Source organism: Hyperoodon ampullatus, assembly GCF_949752795.1.
Source record: "Hyperoodon ampullatus genome assembly, chromosome: 1".
NCBI lineage: Eukaryota > Metazoa > Chordata > Mammalia > Artiodactyla > Ziphiidae > Hyperoodon > Hyperoodon ampullatus.
Genome location: NC_136914.1, coordinates 172,647,243 through 172,665,091, shown reverse-complemented (window position 1 = coordinate 172,665,091; position 17,849 = coordinate 172,647,243). Strand labels below are relative to the sequence as shown.

Here is a 17,849-nt window from a genome sequence, read left to right as displayed (position 1 = left end):
CCACGTATTCACCATAGTGGCTGTTTAAGAGCTATTTTATATTCTTTTCTCTACAGATACTGTTTTCCGAGCCCATTAGGACTTGGAGTTACATTATGACCAACATTTTTGTCTTTCTTTGGCTCCTTAAACCGAGTTTCAAAACAGGAAGAAAATATTTAATTAAGAATTCCTTAAAGCTTGTATTATCAATAAAACGTATCACATTCCCTGAACTCTGGCAAGGAATGAGGAAGAGAGCAAAGAATATAAAATATACTGTTTAGAAGCCCCAAAGCTGACTAAGTAAGATGCATGCTTGAAAATACGGCTTATGGCATATCATGGCCTAAAAATATCTCAAAACAATTTAGGATATTTATGAGGTATATAATAAAGCAAGAAAAGTGAAACCAGCTCTGTTAGCTTAGTAGTAAGAAAATGTAGCTGAAGTTAACAGTACATCCTGTCCAAACAATATTTGTCAGTAGAAATTTTCTTTAGCAGCTTCATATAGTCTTGGTTTTTAAGTCCATTTATTTTTTGCAACTCCCTTTGTCACAGTGTGTGATTATTTATAATATGGGAGTCATAGCAAATGCTATGACTTAACCTGTTTTCTGCTAAACTACATAAAACTCACAAATCACTGCTGAAAACAATGGGTTCCCAAATCAGCTAATCCATAATCTAGTAAGATGCACTATAAAAAGTGTGCAATCTAATTGATAGTAATAGAAGATACTGAATTAATAGTTAGTCTTTTTGAAGATGAACTACTCAGTTTTTAATGGTTTCCGGTAAGTGTTACTAATACTTTATCTTGTAATTACAATGCACAAAGCTTATCCAGCAGATAGGCAGTTCTGGAAAACCATCTGCTTTACTGGCCAATTTCTCTAAGAAATGATAACAGTTGTTGCCTAAATGACTGCCGTTCAGTTTGCCAAATTCATTGTGCGCAGATCAAAGACAATATGAATTAAAATAATTTACATACAGTATTTGGATGAACAAAATGCAATACAGGATTTTGTATAAAATAAAGATTTCAATAAGACTTTTGTTTTTTCCACAGAGGGTTGTAAACTAAAATATAATGAAAAGTAGAATCAAATATATTCTTTTCTTTCCCAAAAAGGCATCAAATGGAATCAGCAGGTGCTGCAACTGAATCTGTATATTCTAAAATAATGAATTTTAAATCAAATTGAATCAAAAACTGTTCTCTAAATAAAACTTGAGAATAAATATTTTATTCTGATTGGTCTTTCAAAGTCAGGTGTGGTCAGGTGATACTGACCCCACCTCTCATTCAACTAAGAATGTCTGATAATCTGTTGACAAGTATTAATATGTTAGAGTCCCATGGGAAAAGAATTTGAAAAAGAATAGATACATCTATATGTATAACTGAATCACTTTTCTGTATACCTGAAACTAACAAAACATTGTTCATCAACTACACTCCAATATAAAATAAAATTTAAAAAATTGTTAGAGTCCCAGCTCTAATCCCATATACTCTTATAAAACTGTTCCTGACTGGAGTAATTTTTAATTCTCTGAATCCTATGGCAACTAAGCCTGAGTCATTTCACTGAGAAGATAAAGAATGGGAGAGTGAGTAGCTATAAAGTGCCACAAAAACCTAAGACGGTAACATTACTCATGCACTGACCCATGGCAGGTGCTCAATAAATATTGGGTAAAGAAACCAGTAATGCTATTTGCTAGTTGTCTCTTGTAGGCACAACTCAACCTGAACCCTACAGTGTCATTTCTGAGAACCCAGCTTACCTTCTGTAACAAATCAACAGTAATGGTCATAAAGTATAAAGCTTCTTAGAGGTAACCTGCAGTAGAACAATCACCCAAATGGGAAGTATAAAAACCAGCTCCAGCTCTGCCACTTAACAACACTGAGACCTCTGGACAGCCACCAACCTCTCTTGGTTGTGGTTTCCTCATGTTTAAAGTGAAGAATTTGGACCAGATGATTTCTAATCTACAGCCTAAGAAGAGAAGTTGCTGTTGATAGACCCTTAAAATATTTCAGAATTGTGGCAAAGGAATAATTTCATTTGATACCAAATATACTTCAGGAAGATTGCTACCTGGTGTGACTGTGTGTTTTATCATCCCACACAACACACATGTGTGTGAAGGAGACACTATTAATAATTACACTGAGACAACAGGCATAAACGGATATTGTACTGAGGCAACCTGGGACATATGGTCACTCTGTCTTCCTCCTCTTGGGTAAAGTACTGTTCCATAAGAAAACATTTTCAGTTACATTAAATGAAACTCCTTATTTTACCACAGACTTCCATTCAGATAATAAAGTTCCTAGTAGTTATTATGAATTTATTTGGCCTCCAAATAAATTTAATTAAAAATAGCCAAAGGCTATTTTATTCCATACATGACTTTCCAGGAAAAGTCACAAAACAAAAGGAAACATTTTCTTTTCTTTGGTGTACTAAAAAAGGCCCATGCTGTAGATAAATATTTATAAAAATTCCATTGACACTGGAGAGTATGTCCTCTAAGTCCTGAGCAAAGGTGTGAAGCTAGGTCCTGAAAGAAGAGTGTTCCTTAAAGAAAGGCCCTCCTTCCCCGATTGTGAGCCCCAAAGCAGCCTCGGACTTACTTGAATCCCTTTGGCGTCAGGATGCACTTGGAGTCGTGTTGGCAGGGGTTCAGGTCCTGGGCACAGAAGTCCAGCTTCTCCTCACACAACTCACCTGTTAACATGGCAAACGGTGTTAGGTCATAGACAAAGGTTAACAGGTTTCCTGCCAGTAGGATGTGTCATGGGTCTGAGAGGTAAGCACAGCTTGTGATTGAAAAAAATAAAAAATCACAAGACATGGAAGCAGAAGATCTGAAATGCTGGTTCTGCGCTAAATAGTCTTATGATTTGGGACAACACAGCTATTGTTATCTGTGACTAACAGGAGTCCCTTTAGAATGTACTATTGGAGAAGGAAATCTGAATGCTTTTCATTTTTATTCTTTTATTATTATTATTTTTAAATTTTGGACTTTTTATTGGGGTATAACATATATCCATAAGATAAATGAGCAGCTAATAAATAGTCACAAACTGAACTCACAGTCATGTAACCAGCATCCATATCCCAAAACACACCATTGACCATCACTCCAGAGGCCCAACTCCAAGGGTAAGTAACCACTACCCTGACAGGACCACAGATTATTTGCACCTGTTTTTGAACTTGACATAAATAGAATCATTTGGCATGTACCCCTTTATGTCTGGCTTATTCTGTTGTTTTATGTTTGAAAAGATAATCCTCAAATCTTCACGGTCTCCAAGGTTCTATAAGTCTAGAAGAAAAAGACTTTGTTTCCTTTTTATGACTTATTGCAACAGCTCAACAGTATACTCCTCAGCTACATCCGTCATGACAGAAAAAAGCAAAAGGAGAATCAATCTAGATAAAGAGCGTACACTTCTTTCTATCAGCTGGCTTATAAAGAATAATTGTCATCCATAAATGATAGCTACAAGCATAACCATGAAGATTCTAGACACACTTTGTTGAATTGCATGTCCAATTATCTGTTAGGAAATTTCTTCATTTATAAATAACATGGTTGTATTTTATTTTCAGGTACATTAGGCCAAATATGATTTTCGGTGAGAACACTTTCCCAATCATTGCATGAGATTTTATGGTGACTGGAAAGATGTAAAATTAAAAAGTTCTCTCCTTTTCTACCTTACCTTTAAATTAGTTTTTAATTATTTTATATGTAATAAATGAATGAATAAAGTGATACATCTATATGCAGCTGTTGTTCATTTCCAAGAAACTATTAGAACTTTGTTCAAAGTGTGTGGATTTAAAGAAACATAGGTTAAAAAATCAGGAGTCTGCAGCAAATCTCTTTGTTATAAGACTGTCCTTTTAAGGTAATACTTTGCTAACTGGTAGAAATAGTTGCTTAACAACTAAATGTGGCAAATCATTTACACTTCAAGGATCTTTTTCAGTGATTTAAATATATAAATGTACTAAGCTAGGTATTACGTCAATGTGGTGCATGATAAGTTAGGGTTTTTTTCTGTCTCTTAAAGGTAACTAATTGTACTAAAAGTCTCATATATTTCTTTTATAAGAAGCATTTCTGTGTCTGTAAATCTGTGACATAAAAATTTTTTATCAACATATACCTATACCTAATGAGCTATTTTTAAACAGGGTTTACTTAAAGCATCTTACATTCAATTATTATTACTTTAAGTAATACACCTTGATAGGATGTATTTGTTATAATTTGTCAGCCTATCATGATGAAATCACTTTCAGTTTTCTAATCAAATCTACCTGGTTGGATAAAGGCTGTTTATAGTAGTCTATATCCAAGGCAGTTTAAATATCATTCTATGTATTCTTCACTTTATACCCAAATAAGAAATCATTTAAAAAATGATATGAAAGGGGGGGGATGCTTTACTTCTTATTCATTTTGATCTAATCCAATCCAATCCAATCAAGACAATCTAAACCATAGTTCATAAGGGTTTACTATATGATGAAAGCAGTATGCTTAGAATATTTGTCTTTATATCTCTGTAGAGTATGGTATGGTGACATACTAAAATAATAGTTACTGAAAGAAAAATTTATGCTTTTTAAGGCAAGAACTCCATCTTGTTGACCTATATTCAACTTGTTTCATTTTCGCCTCCTGAAATGATAAAGCGTGTGATGTGACAGGATGGATGGAAAGATGGAAATGTTCTTTATTCTATTACACATAGTGCTGTACTCTATTAACTTATAAGCAGGTATTTATATTTTTCATATGGCATCAGGAAAGGTAAGTCAGCCCATTGGAGTGGTTAAGGGCAATGTGGTTGAACACAGGTTAAATTTCAGCACCCATGAGCCCCTCAAGAGATGGGAGTCTAGACAAACATTGGCTTCATAATTTGGCTCCAACCCACTCCACAAAATCCCAGGAAATCCTATTCATTTGCTTTCAGCCTGGACCCTTAAAAGTCCCCAATGATAAAGCAATAGCTTGGAACACAATATTTGCCTGGCATTTGAGATTTCACTTTTGATCAGATGAGCAAATTAATTTTCCTTGTGCTTCTAGTTTTCAGCTATTTTGTTGATGAGAAGTTAAAGGCGTGTGTGTGTGTGTGTGTGTGTGTGTGTGTGTGTGTTGGTTGGTTGGTTGGTTGTGTTTTGGAGAAGAATTAGAGGGGTCAGCCAGGGAGCATACTGTTACCTCTTTAGGAAAACAAGTTATTGAATTATCGGCTACAACTTGTGAAGAAAAAACACATGTCCTAAACAGAGGCATCTTTTTTTTTTTTTTTTTTTTTTTGGTAAGGAAGTGATGTTTAGTTTTCAGATCACCTCTTCCTGATTGTGTCTGTCAGGTACGTATGGCAGAGAGTGGGATGGAAATGGACAAGTTCTACAGTTACACTAGTAAGAGCTGTGAGAGAGTAAGGCAGGAGTGATGCCCTCTTCCCTAAAAGGGCATGATTCCTTGGAGTCCAGAAGATGTAATTCATTATTACTGAACATCTGTAAATGTGGTCTTTCTGAAGAATCTGATGTAGTGGTAATATGACCATACACCCTGGCTTGCTCAGGTTTATACTTGCCATCCCAGGGTAATTTTCAATAGTGTCCCCACATACTCACACAGATGCCCTGATGTGGATGACAGATGCTACGGTCACCTTGTGGGTGGGGCAGTAAAAGCTGGATCAACAGAGTTAATGCTCTCCTTGGAGTGAAGAGTGAACCAGCATAAAGAAATCCTAGGGAGAAACTACTCTTAATTGGGTGAAATGACATTTGGGTTGCTGAGTTATTGCTTGGGATGGCCTTCCGCAACTTATTCAATATAAAACAGTGGACTGGTTGCAGAAAAATGAACTATTTTATTGTTCTTGTCCCCAATTCTTCATGAGTAAAATGAGGTTCTGGAATTGAAGTTGTGCAAGGTCAACTGTGGCTATAAAAACCTTTTTTTCTTTTTAAAAGACAAAATGCTTCTGAAGACATGAATAATGCAGATAAGCAAGTTAGTAGAGAGAGCATTATGCTTTAACTGAACAGAACATCATTATTGTATTCAGTGGTAAAAACAGTGTCAGCCTGTGCCCCAACCCCACTGAGGTACCAATACTGTGAATATTATTGTAATGAGGCAGAAATCTCAGTGCACTTGATGGTTCTTATGGGAAACAGTACCTGGAGTTGGCCTTGCTTCCTGCTTCATTTTAGATCCGTGCGCCTAACTTTAATGTTCTTTCCTTACTATACACAAGGGGTCCTTCCGTAATCTTCATTTGTACTTCTGGTATCTAAAATTATCTTTTTGTTTGCATTCCTTATTACTGCACTTACTGAAATTGTTTTAGAACTATCCACAAGCTTCTTCCCTGATACCTATGGTGAGATCTGCCTATGGATGTTTTCAAATAATTCTGGTAGCAAACCACCAGACTTTTAACATTGCCGTATATTTTGAGTGCAAACTGTGTAAAAGGACTTACGTTAATGCTAGGACTATAATGGTGAATAACAAAAAACGATATCCCTGTTCTCATGGAGCTTATACATGAGGGGAGGAGGAGAAAGATATTGATCCATTAATTTCAAAAGTAACTGTAAAATTGCCTGAGTGATGAATGCTAAAAAATGTCTTGATGCTCTAGAAGGGGGACTAATGGTGAGGGAATTTTTTCTGAAGAAGTAGGACTTGGATTGCAGGTGAAGGGGGTCGATAAAGAGCATTGGCAGTGGCTCTGTGCAGGAGGTGACATGGCAAATATGAGCTCTGAGAGACTGGGAGTGAGCCCTGGAGAGCGTGGTGACAGAGAAGGCCACAGAGGTTGGCAGGGGCCACACGGCAGAATGTCTTTATTTAATGAGCAGTGGGTGCCATTGAAGGGTTTTAGGATAGAGGATGGCCAGATGACATGCACACTTTGAAAAGATCATTTGGGCTATAGAGGAGGATGGGTAGCACCGAGACAAATACTAATGGATATGAGTCACGACTTAGCTTGTACTCAGGTGGTGGTAGAGGAGACATGGATGGCCTGGATGTTTAGAAGCAAAATAAATTGGAATTTGTCATGGATTGGGTTAGGGTAGGGGAGAGAGGAAGCTGTCCAGGACTTTTAGGTTTCTGGTATGAATATTTGGAAGTACGTTTCAGTGACATAGAGAACCCTGAAAAGACCAAGTTTTCTGGGGCAAAAATCAAGAGTTTGAAAAATAAGGATGTGGTGTCATGGGTTGAACTGTGTCTCCCACGCACCCCGCCCCCCTCAAAAAATATGTTGTAGTCCTCCAGTACCTCAGAATGTGACCTTATTTGGAGATAGGGTTTCTATAGAAGTAATCAAGTTAAAATGAGGTCCTTAGGGTGGGCCCTAATCTGGTATGGCTAATGTTCTCACAGGATGAGGAAATCTGGCATAGAGGGCAGCCCACATGAAGAGACAGAGAGGGAAGATGACCATCAATAGGCCAACTAGAGAAGTCTGCAACAGGTCCTTCTCTCACAGCCCTCAAAAGGAGCTGACACCTTGATTTTGGACTTCTAACCTCCAGAACTGTGAGACGATAAATTTCTGTTATTTAAGCCACTCTGTTTCTGGTACTGTGGTATAATAACACTAGTGAACCCATACAGGTGGTAAATTCTAAATTATTGGAGGTTTATAGTGGGGAATAAATCTTTCAAATTATGCTACTATTTCTTTTCTTCTCTTTTTTCTCTCTCTTTTTCTCCTTCCTTCTTTCCCTCCCTCCTTACCTCTCTTCCTTCGGTCTCTTTCCTTTCTTACTTCATTCCATGTGACTGTCCTCACCCATGCCTGAAATTTTCTTTAAGCTTCTCCAACAGAGTCTTTAATAAGCGATGCACGGGGAGAGGAAGTGGCCCCTAACCATGACCTTTGCACTTCAAAAGAGTCAAGGTTTGAACAGAGCAAATCAGCATAGTTTAGCCTTACATTTGCTGTCAGGGCTGGATGCCTCTCTGCAAAGCACTGTGAGTCTTGGTTGACTTGGACCAATTAGCTCTTGGCCCTCTCTCCAAGAGGCATTGGTGTTAACAGGTAAGGTTTGCAGGACAGGCTACCCAAACAGTAATGAAGATCCTCCTCCTCTTACAGCATTGAAGGTGACAAAAGCAAGAGAATCACAAACTACTGTGTCTTGTAGAGGGGGAGAAAAGTGAGTCCCATGTCTGTTTCACCTGCTTTACAATAAATCTGGAGACTGACTTGAACTGTGAATGATAGCTGCAAGTAAAAATAACTACCAACATCTCTATTATCACTAGTTATAAAGTAATAACCTTGAAAGTGATTAATTTAAATTATGTCAAAGACACTAAAGCTCATGGTAAGTGGATGACACCTGAGTTGAGTCTTGTCACTAAAAATGATTTACATTTTCTACACAGACACTCAAAATTTTTAAACATGCTTTTCCTTAAAATATACTGGTTTAACTTATGGCGTTGTTGAAAATTCTTAGCTATAGTGATTCTTTGACAAATAAATGAATAATGAAGACATTATATAGTCCGCGAGCTAATAATAAATGTTTCCTGAAACTAATAATAGTGTAAGAGGAAATTAACCACATATAGTAGGATTAATTTACATGTACTCTGGAGTGAGACTTTTTAATTTGACCAAAATTCAAACCTGCTTTAGTTTAATAATTTTCATAAAAAAATGTTGGGGGGAAAATATTTTGAGCTAGACCCAGCAAATGATAAAATGATGTTCATGACAAAATCCTTACTCTGGAGAAGTTAAAATGTGGAAAAATTAGAGACATAAGGTAGATGCTTAATTTTCCAGTATCCCTTAAGTTTCATTTAGTGACTGGAATATGGACAGCATCATGGCCTACAAACTGGCTGAATGATATTTATTGTTATTTTATTTATTACTGAAAACTAGACTACACAGATACAAAGTTCATTATTACCCTTAAAGAGACTTCTTCTCTTGGCAAGGTAAACTGTGCTATTTAGAGAGAAGACATTTTTGAAGAGTTATTGGATGGACAGCTAGTTGTTTTCTATCTACCAAGAAATTTGGGCAACAGCATGTCTTGCTGAGGCTTATTCAGTTCTCAAAGCCTGCTTAGCAGAGAAAAGGTTGGTCATCTAGTCCCTAGATCAGGATTTCAGGAATTTTCCAACTCAAACTACTCTGTTTAAAATATTCACTTTTTTCACTAATAGAGCAATAAGAAAGGGTGGGTTTGAATTAATAAGTATCTCATCTATATTTTGCCCAAAGTTAGCCCTGTAAATTCAGGTTGGCCATATTTACAAACACAAACAATTTTAGATATAGGTTCATGGCATTGTTGGAACACTTAACTCTCACTAGATTTTGCTAATGTAACCAGATTAGTTTCTTTTTTCTCTGAAACAGAAATAATCTCAGAGTCCATTTTGGGGACCACGGATGTAAGAAGGGGGTGGGGAGGATTCCAGGGCTGACACTGAAGCCTGTTCTTGTTCCTATTCATAAACTGTATCAAACTAGTTTCTTTTTTAATATGAAAGGATCATTACTATTGATAATAATGGAAAGGGAACTCATGACAGCAATCTGAATAACTGAACCAGCATTCTAGTGTTATATTTAATCTGTTATGACATTTTCAAATATACTTATAACAGGGGAGGAAGTCTGGTTGAATTCCTGACAGCATCCCCAGGACACAGAGTTTTGGAGGGTCAAATGCATCATTCTTCAAATATTTGCATTTTGAGCTCTTGCTTCGCTCAAGAAAAACCTGGAAAAATGGTACTAATTTTACTCTATTTGAATTGGTACAGAGAGGGAAGGTATCAAAAAAAAGCAACCTATTGGAAATAAATTGAGATTTAATTTCTTAAAAGTACACTACTTGGGCTTCCCTGGTGGCTCAGTGGTTGACGGTCCGCCTGCCGATGCAGGGGACGCTGGTTCGTGTCCCGGTCCGGGAAGATCCCACATGCCGTGAAGCGGCTGGGCCCATGAGTCATGGCTGCTGAGCCAGCGCGTCCGGAGCCTGTGCTCCACAGCGGGAGAGGCCCAAGTACAGCAAAAAAAAAAAAAAAAAAAAAAAGTACACTACTTGAGGGCAAGGGATAGATACCTTTATTTATAGTTTTGTATCTCTTAATTGCCCTTGCATTTGCTAGCAAATTATCTGGCACAAATTAGATACTCGATGGCTGTTGAAAAATGTGAAAACACTTATTTGATTGCTTTTCAAAGGAAAATTCTTTATAAATTGTTAATGAAGGAGACCCAGATGGCATAAGGGGTAATTTAAGGAAGAAGAGAGAATAAGGAATACTGGTAGCAGATTTGTGTTTTAGGTTCCCACCCTCACGTATGGCCTTGTAGGCTGAACTTGAGGGGTAGCCTATTGACTCAGATATCTTGACAATCTTGTCTGCCAAATGATGACTATCCCAATCAGAAACAGATAGGATGAACTCGGGAATCAAGAGGAAGTGTGAGTGTAAATGGCATGTCTGAGAAAGATTAAGATAAATGGACCTGAATGTTTCTCATTACATAATTTGAAAAATTCCATACAATTCCTAAAAAAAATTGTACATTTCCCATTTGTTCTTTATTCATGTAAAGAATAGCATTCTGTTTCCTCTCACAGACCTTGCAATGTAGCAGGGAGATGGATGAACTGTATTAGAGGGTGGACACAGCTGATGGGATTATGGGAGTCATTCCAGAACAGGTTAACTGAATTGGACCTGAAGGAAAAATATTTCTGTTTTCTCCTCTTTTGCTGAACCAGGCTAGTGCTATTTGTTGCCTACTCTGCTCCACATTATAATCCCAGACACCAGAGCACATCAACGTGAGCAGATGCCCAGTCTCCAATCTGAATATTTAGTATCCTTATCAGTAGTGATAGTAATAATTGACTTTATTTCATCAGTAAGTAAAGGATTACTTATGAACAGTGTGTTTCTGCTTATTTTTATAAAAGACCTAACTCTTCCTAAAGGTTCCTTTTCATAATAATCTGATGCTTTCTTATTTGTGTTTATTATCCTGAAACTTGTTCTATCAATTAGCAATAGTTAATTGTTTCATAATATGATCAATACACTATCCCGATAATACCCACTTCTCTAAGCTTAATTAAATCCAATTGTTAGTAGAGAAATATAGGGACTTGATCTTGAGGAGCCATTAATTTTTGAAGATATATTAGCCACTGATAAATGTCCTCTTGGTGCAAAGGGTGTGCAAAATGGGACACAAGCATAAGCGGACAAAGCCAAAGTATAACCTCATGAGATAAAGTTTATCATAATTCAAAACAGGAAGGCTCAAGGAAACATGCTATAAATGTGGATATTGATGTTTCAGAAAAGAAAATCATTTTATATTCTCACTTTTGTTCTAAATGACGTGAAATGGGTTGCTCCATAACGCTTGCTTGCCTGAAAGTTTGATTAGTCTTTGTGTTCAGAAACAATTCTTTCTCTTTATTTAAAAACTAGACAAGTAGCTATACTTTGCTGTTAACTTTCTTGGAATATGAGAAGTGATGGCTTTGTACTGCTGAAATAACTGACCTAATCTGAACTTGCAATGAAGAACCAAACCAAAGAGTCTGCCTGGTAGACAAGGGTAATGTTTTATGTATTTTCATATCACTTTCAATTCTGAGCACAGTATTCTGAATAAGGTATTTTCTCAATAAATATCTTTTGAATTTTTAAAATGGAAAAACTTACCTCTCCAAATAAATAAACAAAAAAGGAAGTGTTTTTCAGTACTTCCTCATTGGAACATTATGGCTAAATAATGTAGCCAATTCCAACAGCTACTGAAACTACAAAAATATTTAACTTCATTTCAAAATAAATAAATCCAAATTAGATTGAATAAGCCTTGGTTAAGCTAAATGGTTGTTCTGAACTCAATGGGCCCTGCCTATTAACTAAAGAGCAAATAGGATCTTTAAAATGTTTTCTGAGATTCAAATGCATTTAAGAAGGCTTTGAAAGGTTGGAACATGAGTGCAAACCACAAAATATAATTAGGCTGCCAAAGTCCTCTCTCTAGTTAAAAAAGACTGCAAGTATGAGTGCAGCTATATTGACTTTGACAAAAAAGACCTTACACAGCTTGAGGCACAATTAATGACAGAAGGTGTCACTGTTATTAAGAGATCATGACAATCCAAAAATATACAAAAAACCTAAAAAAAACAGCCCAATTCAAGAGTTCTTCAGTATTTCCTTACACTTCAATGTAGAGTAAGAGGGTAAAGAGAACCAAAGACTTATTCTCGAATAAAGCCTTTCCATTGGAAGTGAGCATGGCAAATAAAATGACAAAATAATAATTTTTAAAAAGACAGTAAAACTGTCTTTTTACTGAAAAAAGACTGAAGACCATGGTGGGGAGGAAGTTCCTTCACACATATAACTTACTTTAGGTAGAATTTTCTTTATCAAAATTCCGTAAGAATTCTTCCATCATTAGGAATGGCATCAAACCATCTACACCATGTCACTGTAGTGATGATGGTTGGAACTAAATGATCCAAAACTTAAATTTGTCCTCTCTGGCAGCCCTTGATACTTCTGGAGTATAGACATCTAACATTTTCAAGTGTTTTCTTATACATTCTTCCATGTTATTCTCAAACATCTAAATGAGGTGGGACAGATGTCAGTAGACTGTGACAGGCCCCACAGTTGATAAATTTTAGTTCCAAGATGAGAAATTTTAGCTTTTCCCATTAACTTCATAAATTCATCAGTATCCCACCTGCCCTATGTGATGGAAGGTAGCCTAGTCATCAGGGGAATTAATTAATTAATTGTACAGACACTGATTAGGCACTTTCTTTTTTTCATGTGTAGATAAAGTAGATTGCCTGTCTGCACCTGAATTTTGTTTTCTTTTCAAATACACCTAAGGGTCAATTACTTATAGCCAGCTGAAGAGACAGCAGAAGAAAAGCTTATTTGGCACAAAAGATTAGTCAGAGCCACTGTGGATGTGAAAACATGCCAAGTCTGGAAGATGGCAGCAAATAAGAAGGGACTGGTTCCAGGGGAAGGCCTCCAAATTACAGTGCAGGCCTTGGGGCCAGTTAGACACTGGTTTGCATCTAGACCCCTATTTACAAGGTATGTATCCTTGGGTAAGTACTTTGTCACTGTTTTATACAAGGTATTGCTCAAGTCCTTATTGCTCATATCTACAGAGTTCTTTTTAAATTAACAATATGTCAGCTAATAACAGAGTTTCTTTTTATTTAAGAAAATTACGCTGGGTACTGTAAAGAAGTTGAAATTTCATTTCTAGTTATGTTTTGGATTCAAATAATAGAAAATGGTTTGACTGCTTTTTAAAGCAAATTCAGTCAGCAGCAGATTATTGAAAATAAGAGACATCTTTTATAAAGATAAGCATGAGATTTAGTCAACACATGAAAACATGTGGTGATGTAAAACAATATCATACTGCCAAGCTTGCTCCCGAGAGTATATATAACTATTTAAGGACACTTTCCTGTGACAGAATAATTGCCATTGTGTTTTCTGAGATAGACTCGGACCTTAGACATCTCTGCCCCAGACCACCAATTGTTTTAGTACTTGTAAAAAAGAAAAGATGACATTTTACCAAGGATGGTATTGGATGAATTAATCCACAGAGAATGTACAGGCTATATTTTTTACATTCCCAAATAGGAAACAAATTTTTTTTCATGTTTTTTAACTTAACTCTGCACATAGTAAGTGACTAAACACAGTAAATCATCTGAACAATGCAACAGAAAAAAAAAAATGAAGTCCTTAGCAAGAGGAGACAGAGCTGCTATACAATATAGTCCATGTTAGCCCTATAATCATACTGCTAATGCCTTACATACAACTGGAACTGTCAAGACAAGCACACTTTTAGGATGCTGTGCCTGTACTTGGCACTTAAAGACTCTTGGTAAGCTGAGTGAAAATACAATGTTATTAGGTATAATTCTGAATCTTTGAGATAAAAATTTAACAAAGATTTCATGATGATTCCCCAGACATGCTGATCACCCTGAGCACTACAGGACTTCCTTTCCTGGGCTTTGATGTATTTGGAAAGCCATGCAGACCGTAAAGTGTCAATGATTAGATATGGCTCTTTTTATGCTTTAAATACACTGCCTAGTACTCATGACATTCTATGAGCTTGACAATGTCATTTTATAAATCAACCTCTTGGGCTTTGAATTTTTATTTTATAAAATGTTTTAATAAATGTATATATCTTTTAATATTTTTCATGTTTCAAATGACTAAAGATATTAATTTAAAATTATGGGAAAATTCTCACTATTTAAAATTTTTTCTAGCTACAGCCTATGTACTGTATTAAATGACTTACGTTTTTCATGATAAAAATAATACATGTTTGGGATATCTTTAAAAAAGGAAAAGCATACAGACAAGTAGAAACTAGAAAGCATTTGTCTTTATTTTTAGCCACTTCTTCTGCCCACTCAGAGAATTTCTTTCACAGTCTTCCAGAAATTGGTAAAGTGCATTTCAGATACCCTCTTTATACTATTTGGCATAGCTATCTACATATCAAGGATCTGAATGACTGATTTGACATATTGATCTCAGATTTCATTTTTGTCAACATTCCTTTTACCATGTCCACACCATGAAATCTATGTAGCTCTGAAAGAAAGAGGGAAACTAAAATAAAATAATAGACTTAAAAGGCAACTAACCTTTTTCCACCTCATTCAGATTAGCAGCTGGCAGCACAAAGACAGAAGAGACAAAAGACGTTTTACATTGCAGTACACAGCGGAGCACAGGAAGCCAAAGCACAGCATTAACAACAGAGAAGCCCAGGGTGAGAGAGCAAACTGAAGCAAGGCTTAGATTTCTTACCTACAGCCGGGCCAAACGCACAAACAAGGAGAAAATGAGGTAAAAGGCAGACGCCATCACAGGCAGCAAGAGATCTGTGGCTAAACCGGTGATTTAACAACAGGCGACTTTACTTTGTAAGATGTGTACATAATGGTTTGTGTGTGGGCATTGGAGATTTGGAAAACAAAGAGATAATGGTACAAAATGGAAAAATTAAAATGTTCTGAATTTTTTTCCGCAAAATACATTCTAAGCCTTTACACACCCAACTTGTATGGAAACTTTCATTTACTGAATGTATGCCATCCCATTAAGCAATACCCCATGATTAAAATGTGATCAATTTTGTATCATCTTTGTATGTGGTCCTGTGAGAAGAGGGTTAATTAAGAAACATAGTCTTGACACAGCAGATCCAGGGTTCTGGCTCTTAGGAAACATTCAAAACCACATTTTTCAGTGCAATACCTGAATTCATACCAGAGCTTAAGAAAAGGTGTCAAGTTTTTCAACATCGCAGGGGTGCCATACTTACAATGTTCACTTTTATAAGTTTTGGGCTAGTGCAATTTGAGGAATTTTTTAAAACTTTACTTTCAAGAAATGCCTATTTTTAAAAAGGATATAATATTGATTTTAAAAGAATGACCAACCATCACCAAAAACACAATCTCTCAAGCTACTATTAAAACCCTGGAGTGAATTTTTAAATTATTTGTTTAGCAATTTCAGTGTCTTATTAATCCTTAGCGTAGTGATTTTAATTTAGAATCATAGTGAATTAAACTTCTCAAAAATTAATCTTGTCTGAAGAATACTAGCAATCAACAGTCATATGTTATACATAGGACAGATGATGGATTGAATTAGGTAGAAAATAACAGTTTGGATGCTTTCGGTGGGGAGGGGATAGTAATGGTTACATAACAGAAAAACAATACTAACCCTTAAAATTTATGTTGTCAATCCCTGCAGCAGGAAAGGACAGAATTTTGTCCTATAATAAATCAATAACTATTTACTGTGAAGTTCTGGTTACATGGGCTTAAATAAATTTAATAAATTTCCCAACAGTGGTTCATTTTATTTTGAACACATGTAGCCATGTTTTACAGCCTGCCCGTCATATCATGACCTCTCTGTCAGACTGCTTTCAGATATTTGAATTTTCTCTGTTAACATATCATATCCATTCTGATTCTTAACATGGGTGCCAAATGTAAAAACTTTCACCATAGTAATTTACACGATTTTCCTATGAAGTCTTATTTGTTCCTACTAAAGAATTCATTTTCTCACTGAATGCCTCAGAGATAGAGTAAAAAAAAAATCTCCAAACAGAAAAGCAACTTGTAACTTGAATGATTTTTAAGCAATGACAACATTATTATATTCCCTGAGCACAGTAGGGGTTCTGTTCCAAGATCTCATGCTCATTAATCAGATTCCAAACTTAAATCAAAAACAATACAGCCATGATATAAGAAAATGCCTCCCTAACTGCAGACTTGGATGAAGCAGGATATAAAGCTCTGGAGTACAATTTATACCTTCCTATAATTAAAGGCCATTTATGTGCCACTGATTTCAAAATCTGCAGATGGTTGTTTGATATTTTGTAAATGATCTCATTTCACATATGGACAAAAATGCTACAGCTAATAGATGATTTACAAATATGTCTGATTTAGGTATCTGCTCTAATGCCAATTTACAAAACTCTTCATTCCCACAAAACCCAAACCAAAGTTATAGTGATAGTATCTTCATGTTTTGTATGCTATGAACTTTCTATAGAGTGCAATGTTTATCCTTAGCCCGAATTAAGGCAAACTGATACCTGCAATAGATATGACTGAAAAAACCAGAAGAGTCTCAGTTCTTGTTGAGCACCAAATGGCTCTTGACAAATAGTCATGGCAGGTTCCCACATGATAGCTTTTATAGATGTCACAATTTGGCTCTAAAGTGGTTGTGCTAATAAGCTTTGGAGTTTTTTGGATGTGTTTCAAAGAAAGAGATCTGACACAGGGAAATGAAGCTTCATAATACTTTTCAGAGGAAGTTGCACTAAACTGAATCACTTTAGGATGCAGAAAACATGTGTTTAAGAAGATCAGGTGTAGGAAGGGAGCTTGGAAAACAAAGGGAGAGAAGGTAAAACAAAGACTCAAAGAAATGGATAAGGAATAAAGTAGAGCAAATCTAAAGCCAAAGGCGGACCCAACCAAACCAACTCAGTAGAGACTGCCACTTTATATAAATTATCATGGAAAAGGTATTAAGAATCTGAATACAGCAGTGCCATCAGGTCTAGGTTTTCATTGGTAAGGGGATATAGAAAAATTCCTGGTTTCTGTGCTCAGGAACACATTGGCTAACCAAACTGTGCTGGAAATACTGGGATCCAATTTGTCCTGGTCAGAGTAGGTTAGTTTAAAGAGGTCTCTGACATTAAGTGAATTAAATTCTTCCTATAATGATCAGAACAATTACAGGATAGAGAACTATCTCTAAGAAGGTACTAGCTACAGATTTTGGTACAAGCATTGGGCTGCTTGTGTAAGTCTAAATTAGCCCATCCAGAAAAACTCAGATTCTCGGGGTAGCTCCAAGGGCTCGAGAATCTGTGCACTCAGGCTAATGGCATGTATCTGAGGTGTGACACAAGTAAAACTCATGTGAATGTCAAAGCTACGTGACACCTAAACTCTTCCTAGCTATGTTAGAATGGGTGCATATTAGACATACTTGTTATCCTTAATTAATGCAAAATAACAAAGAATTCAAATTCTGGCCACTAAGGAGTCCAAGTGCTATATATATATAATAGAGTAACTGTTGATACATGTTAAAATTTCTACTGTAAACTTAGTATATTACTTCATATGGCATCAGGCACT

General features: G+C 36.2%; 1 protein-coding gene across 3 annotated transcripts in view; it reads right to left on the bottom strand.

Moving 5' to 3' along the window:
* The window catches only part of SLIT2 (slit guidance ligand 2), a gene marked incomplete at both ends in the record, with an annotated part of 384,978 nt that overhangs the window by 23,163 nt on the left and 343,966 nt on the right, over positions 1-17,849 (bottom strand). For 2 of the 3 annotated variants that reach the window (XM_079697610.1, XM_079697611.1), the window contains one exon: positions 2,639-2,732. In XM_079697610.1, the coding sequence (XP_079553736.1) occupies positions 2,639-2,732 (94 nt within the window). Of the gene's footprint in view, positions 1-2,638; positions 2,733-14,798; positions 14,826-17,849 lie in introns of all 3 variants that reach the window. The other variant, XM_079697609.1, reaches the window with a different exon arrangement.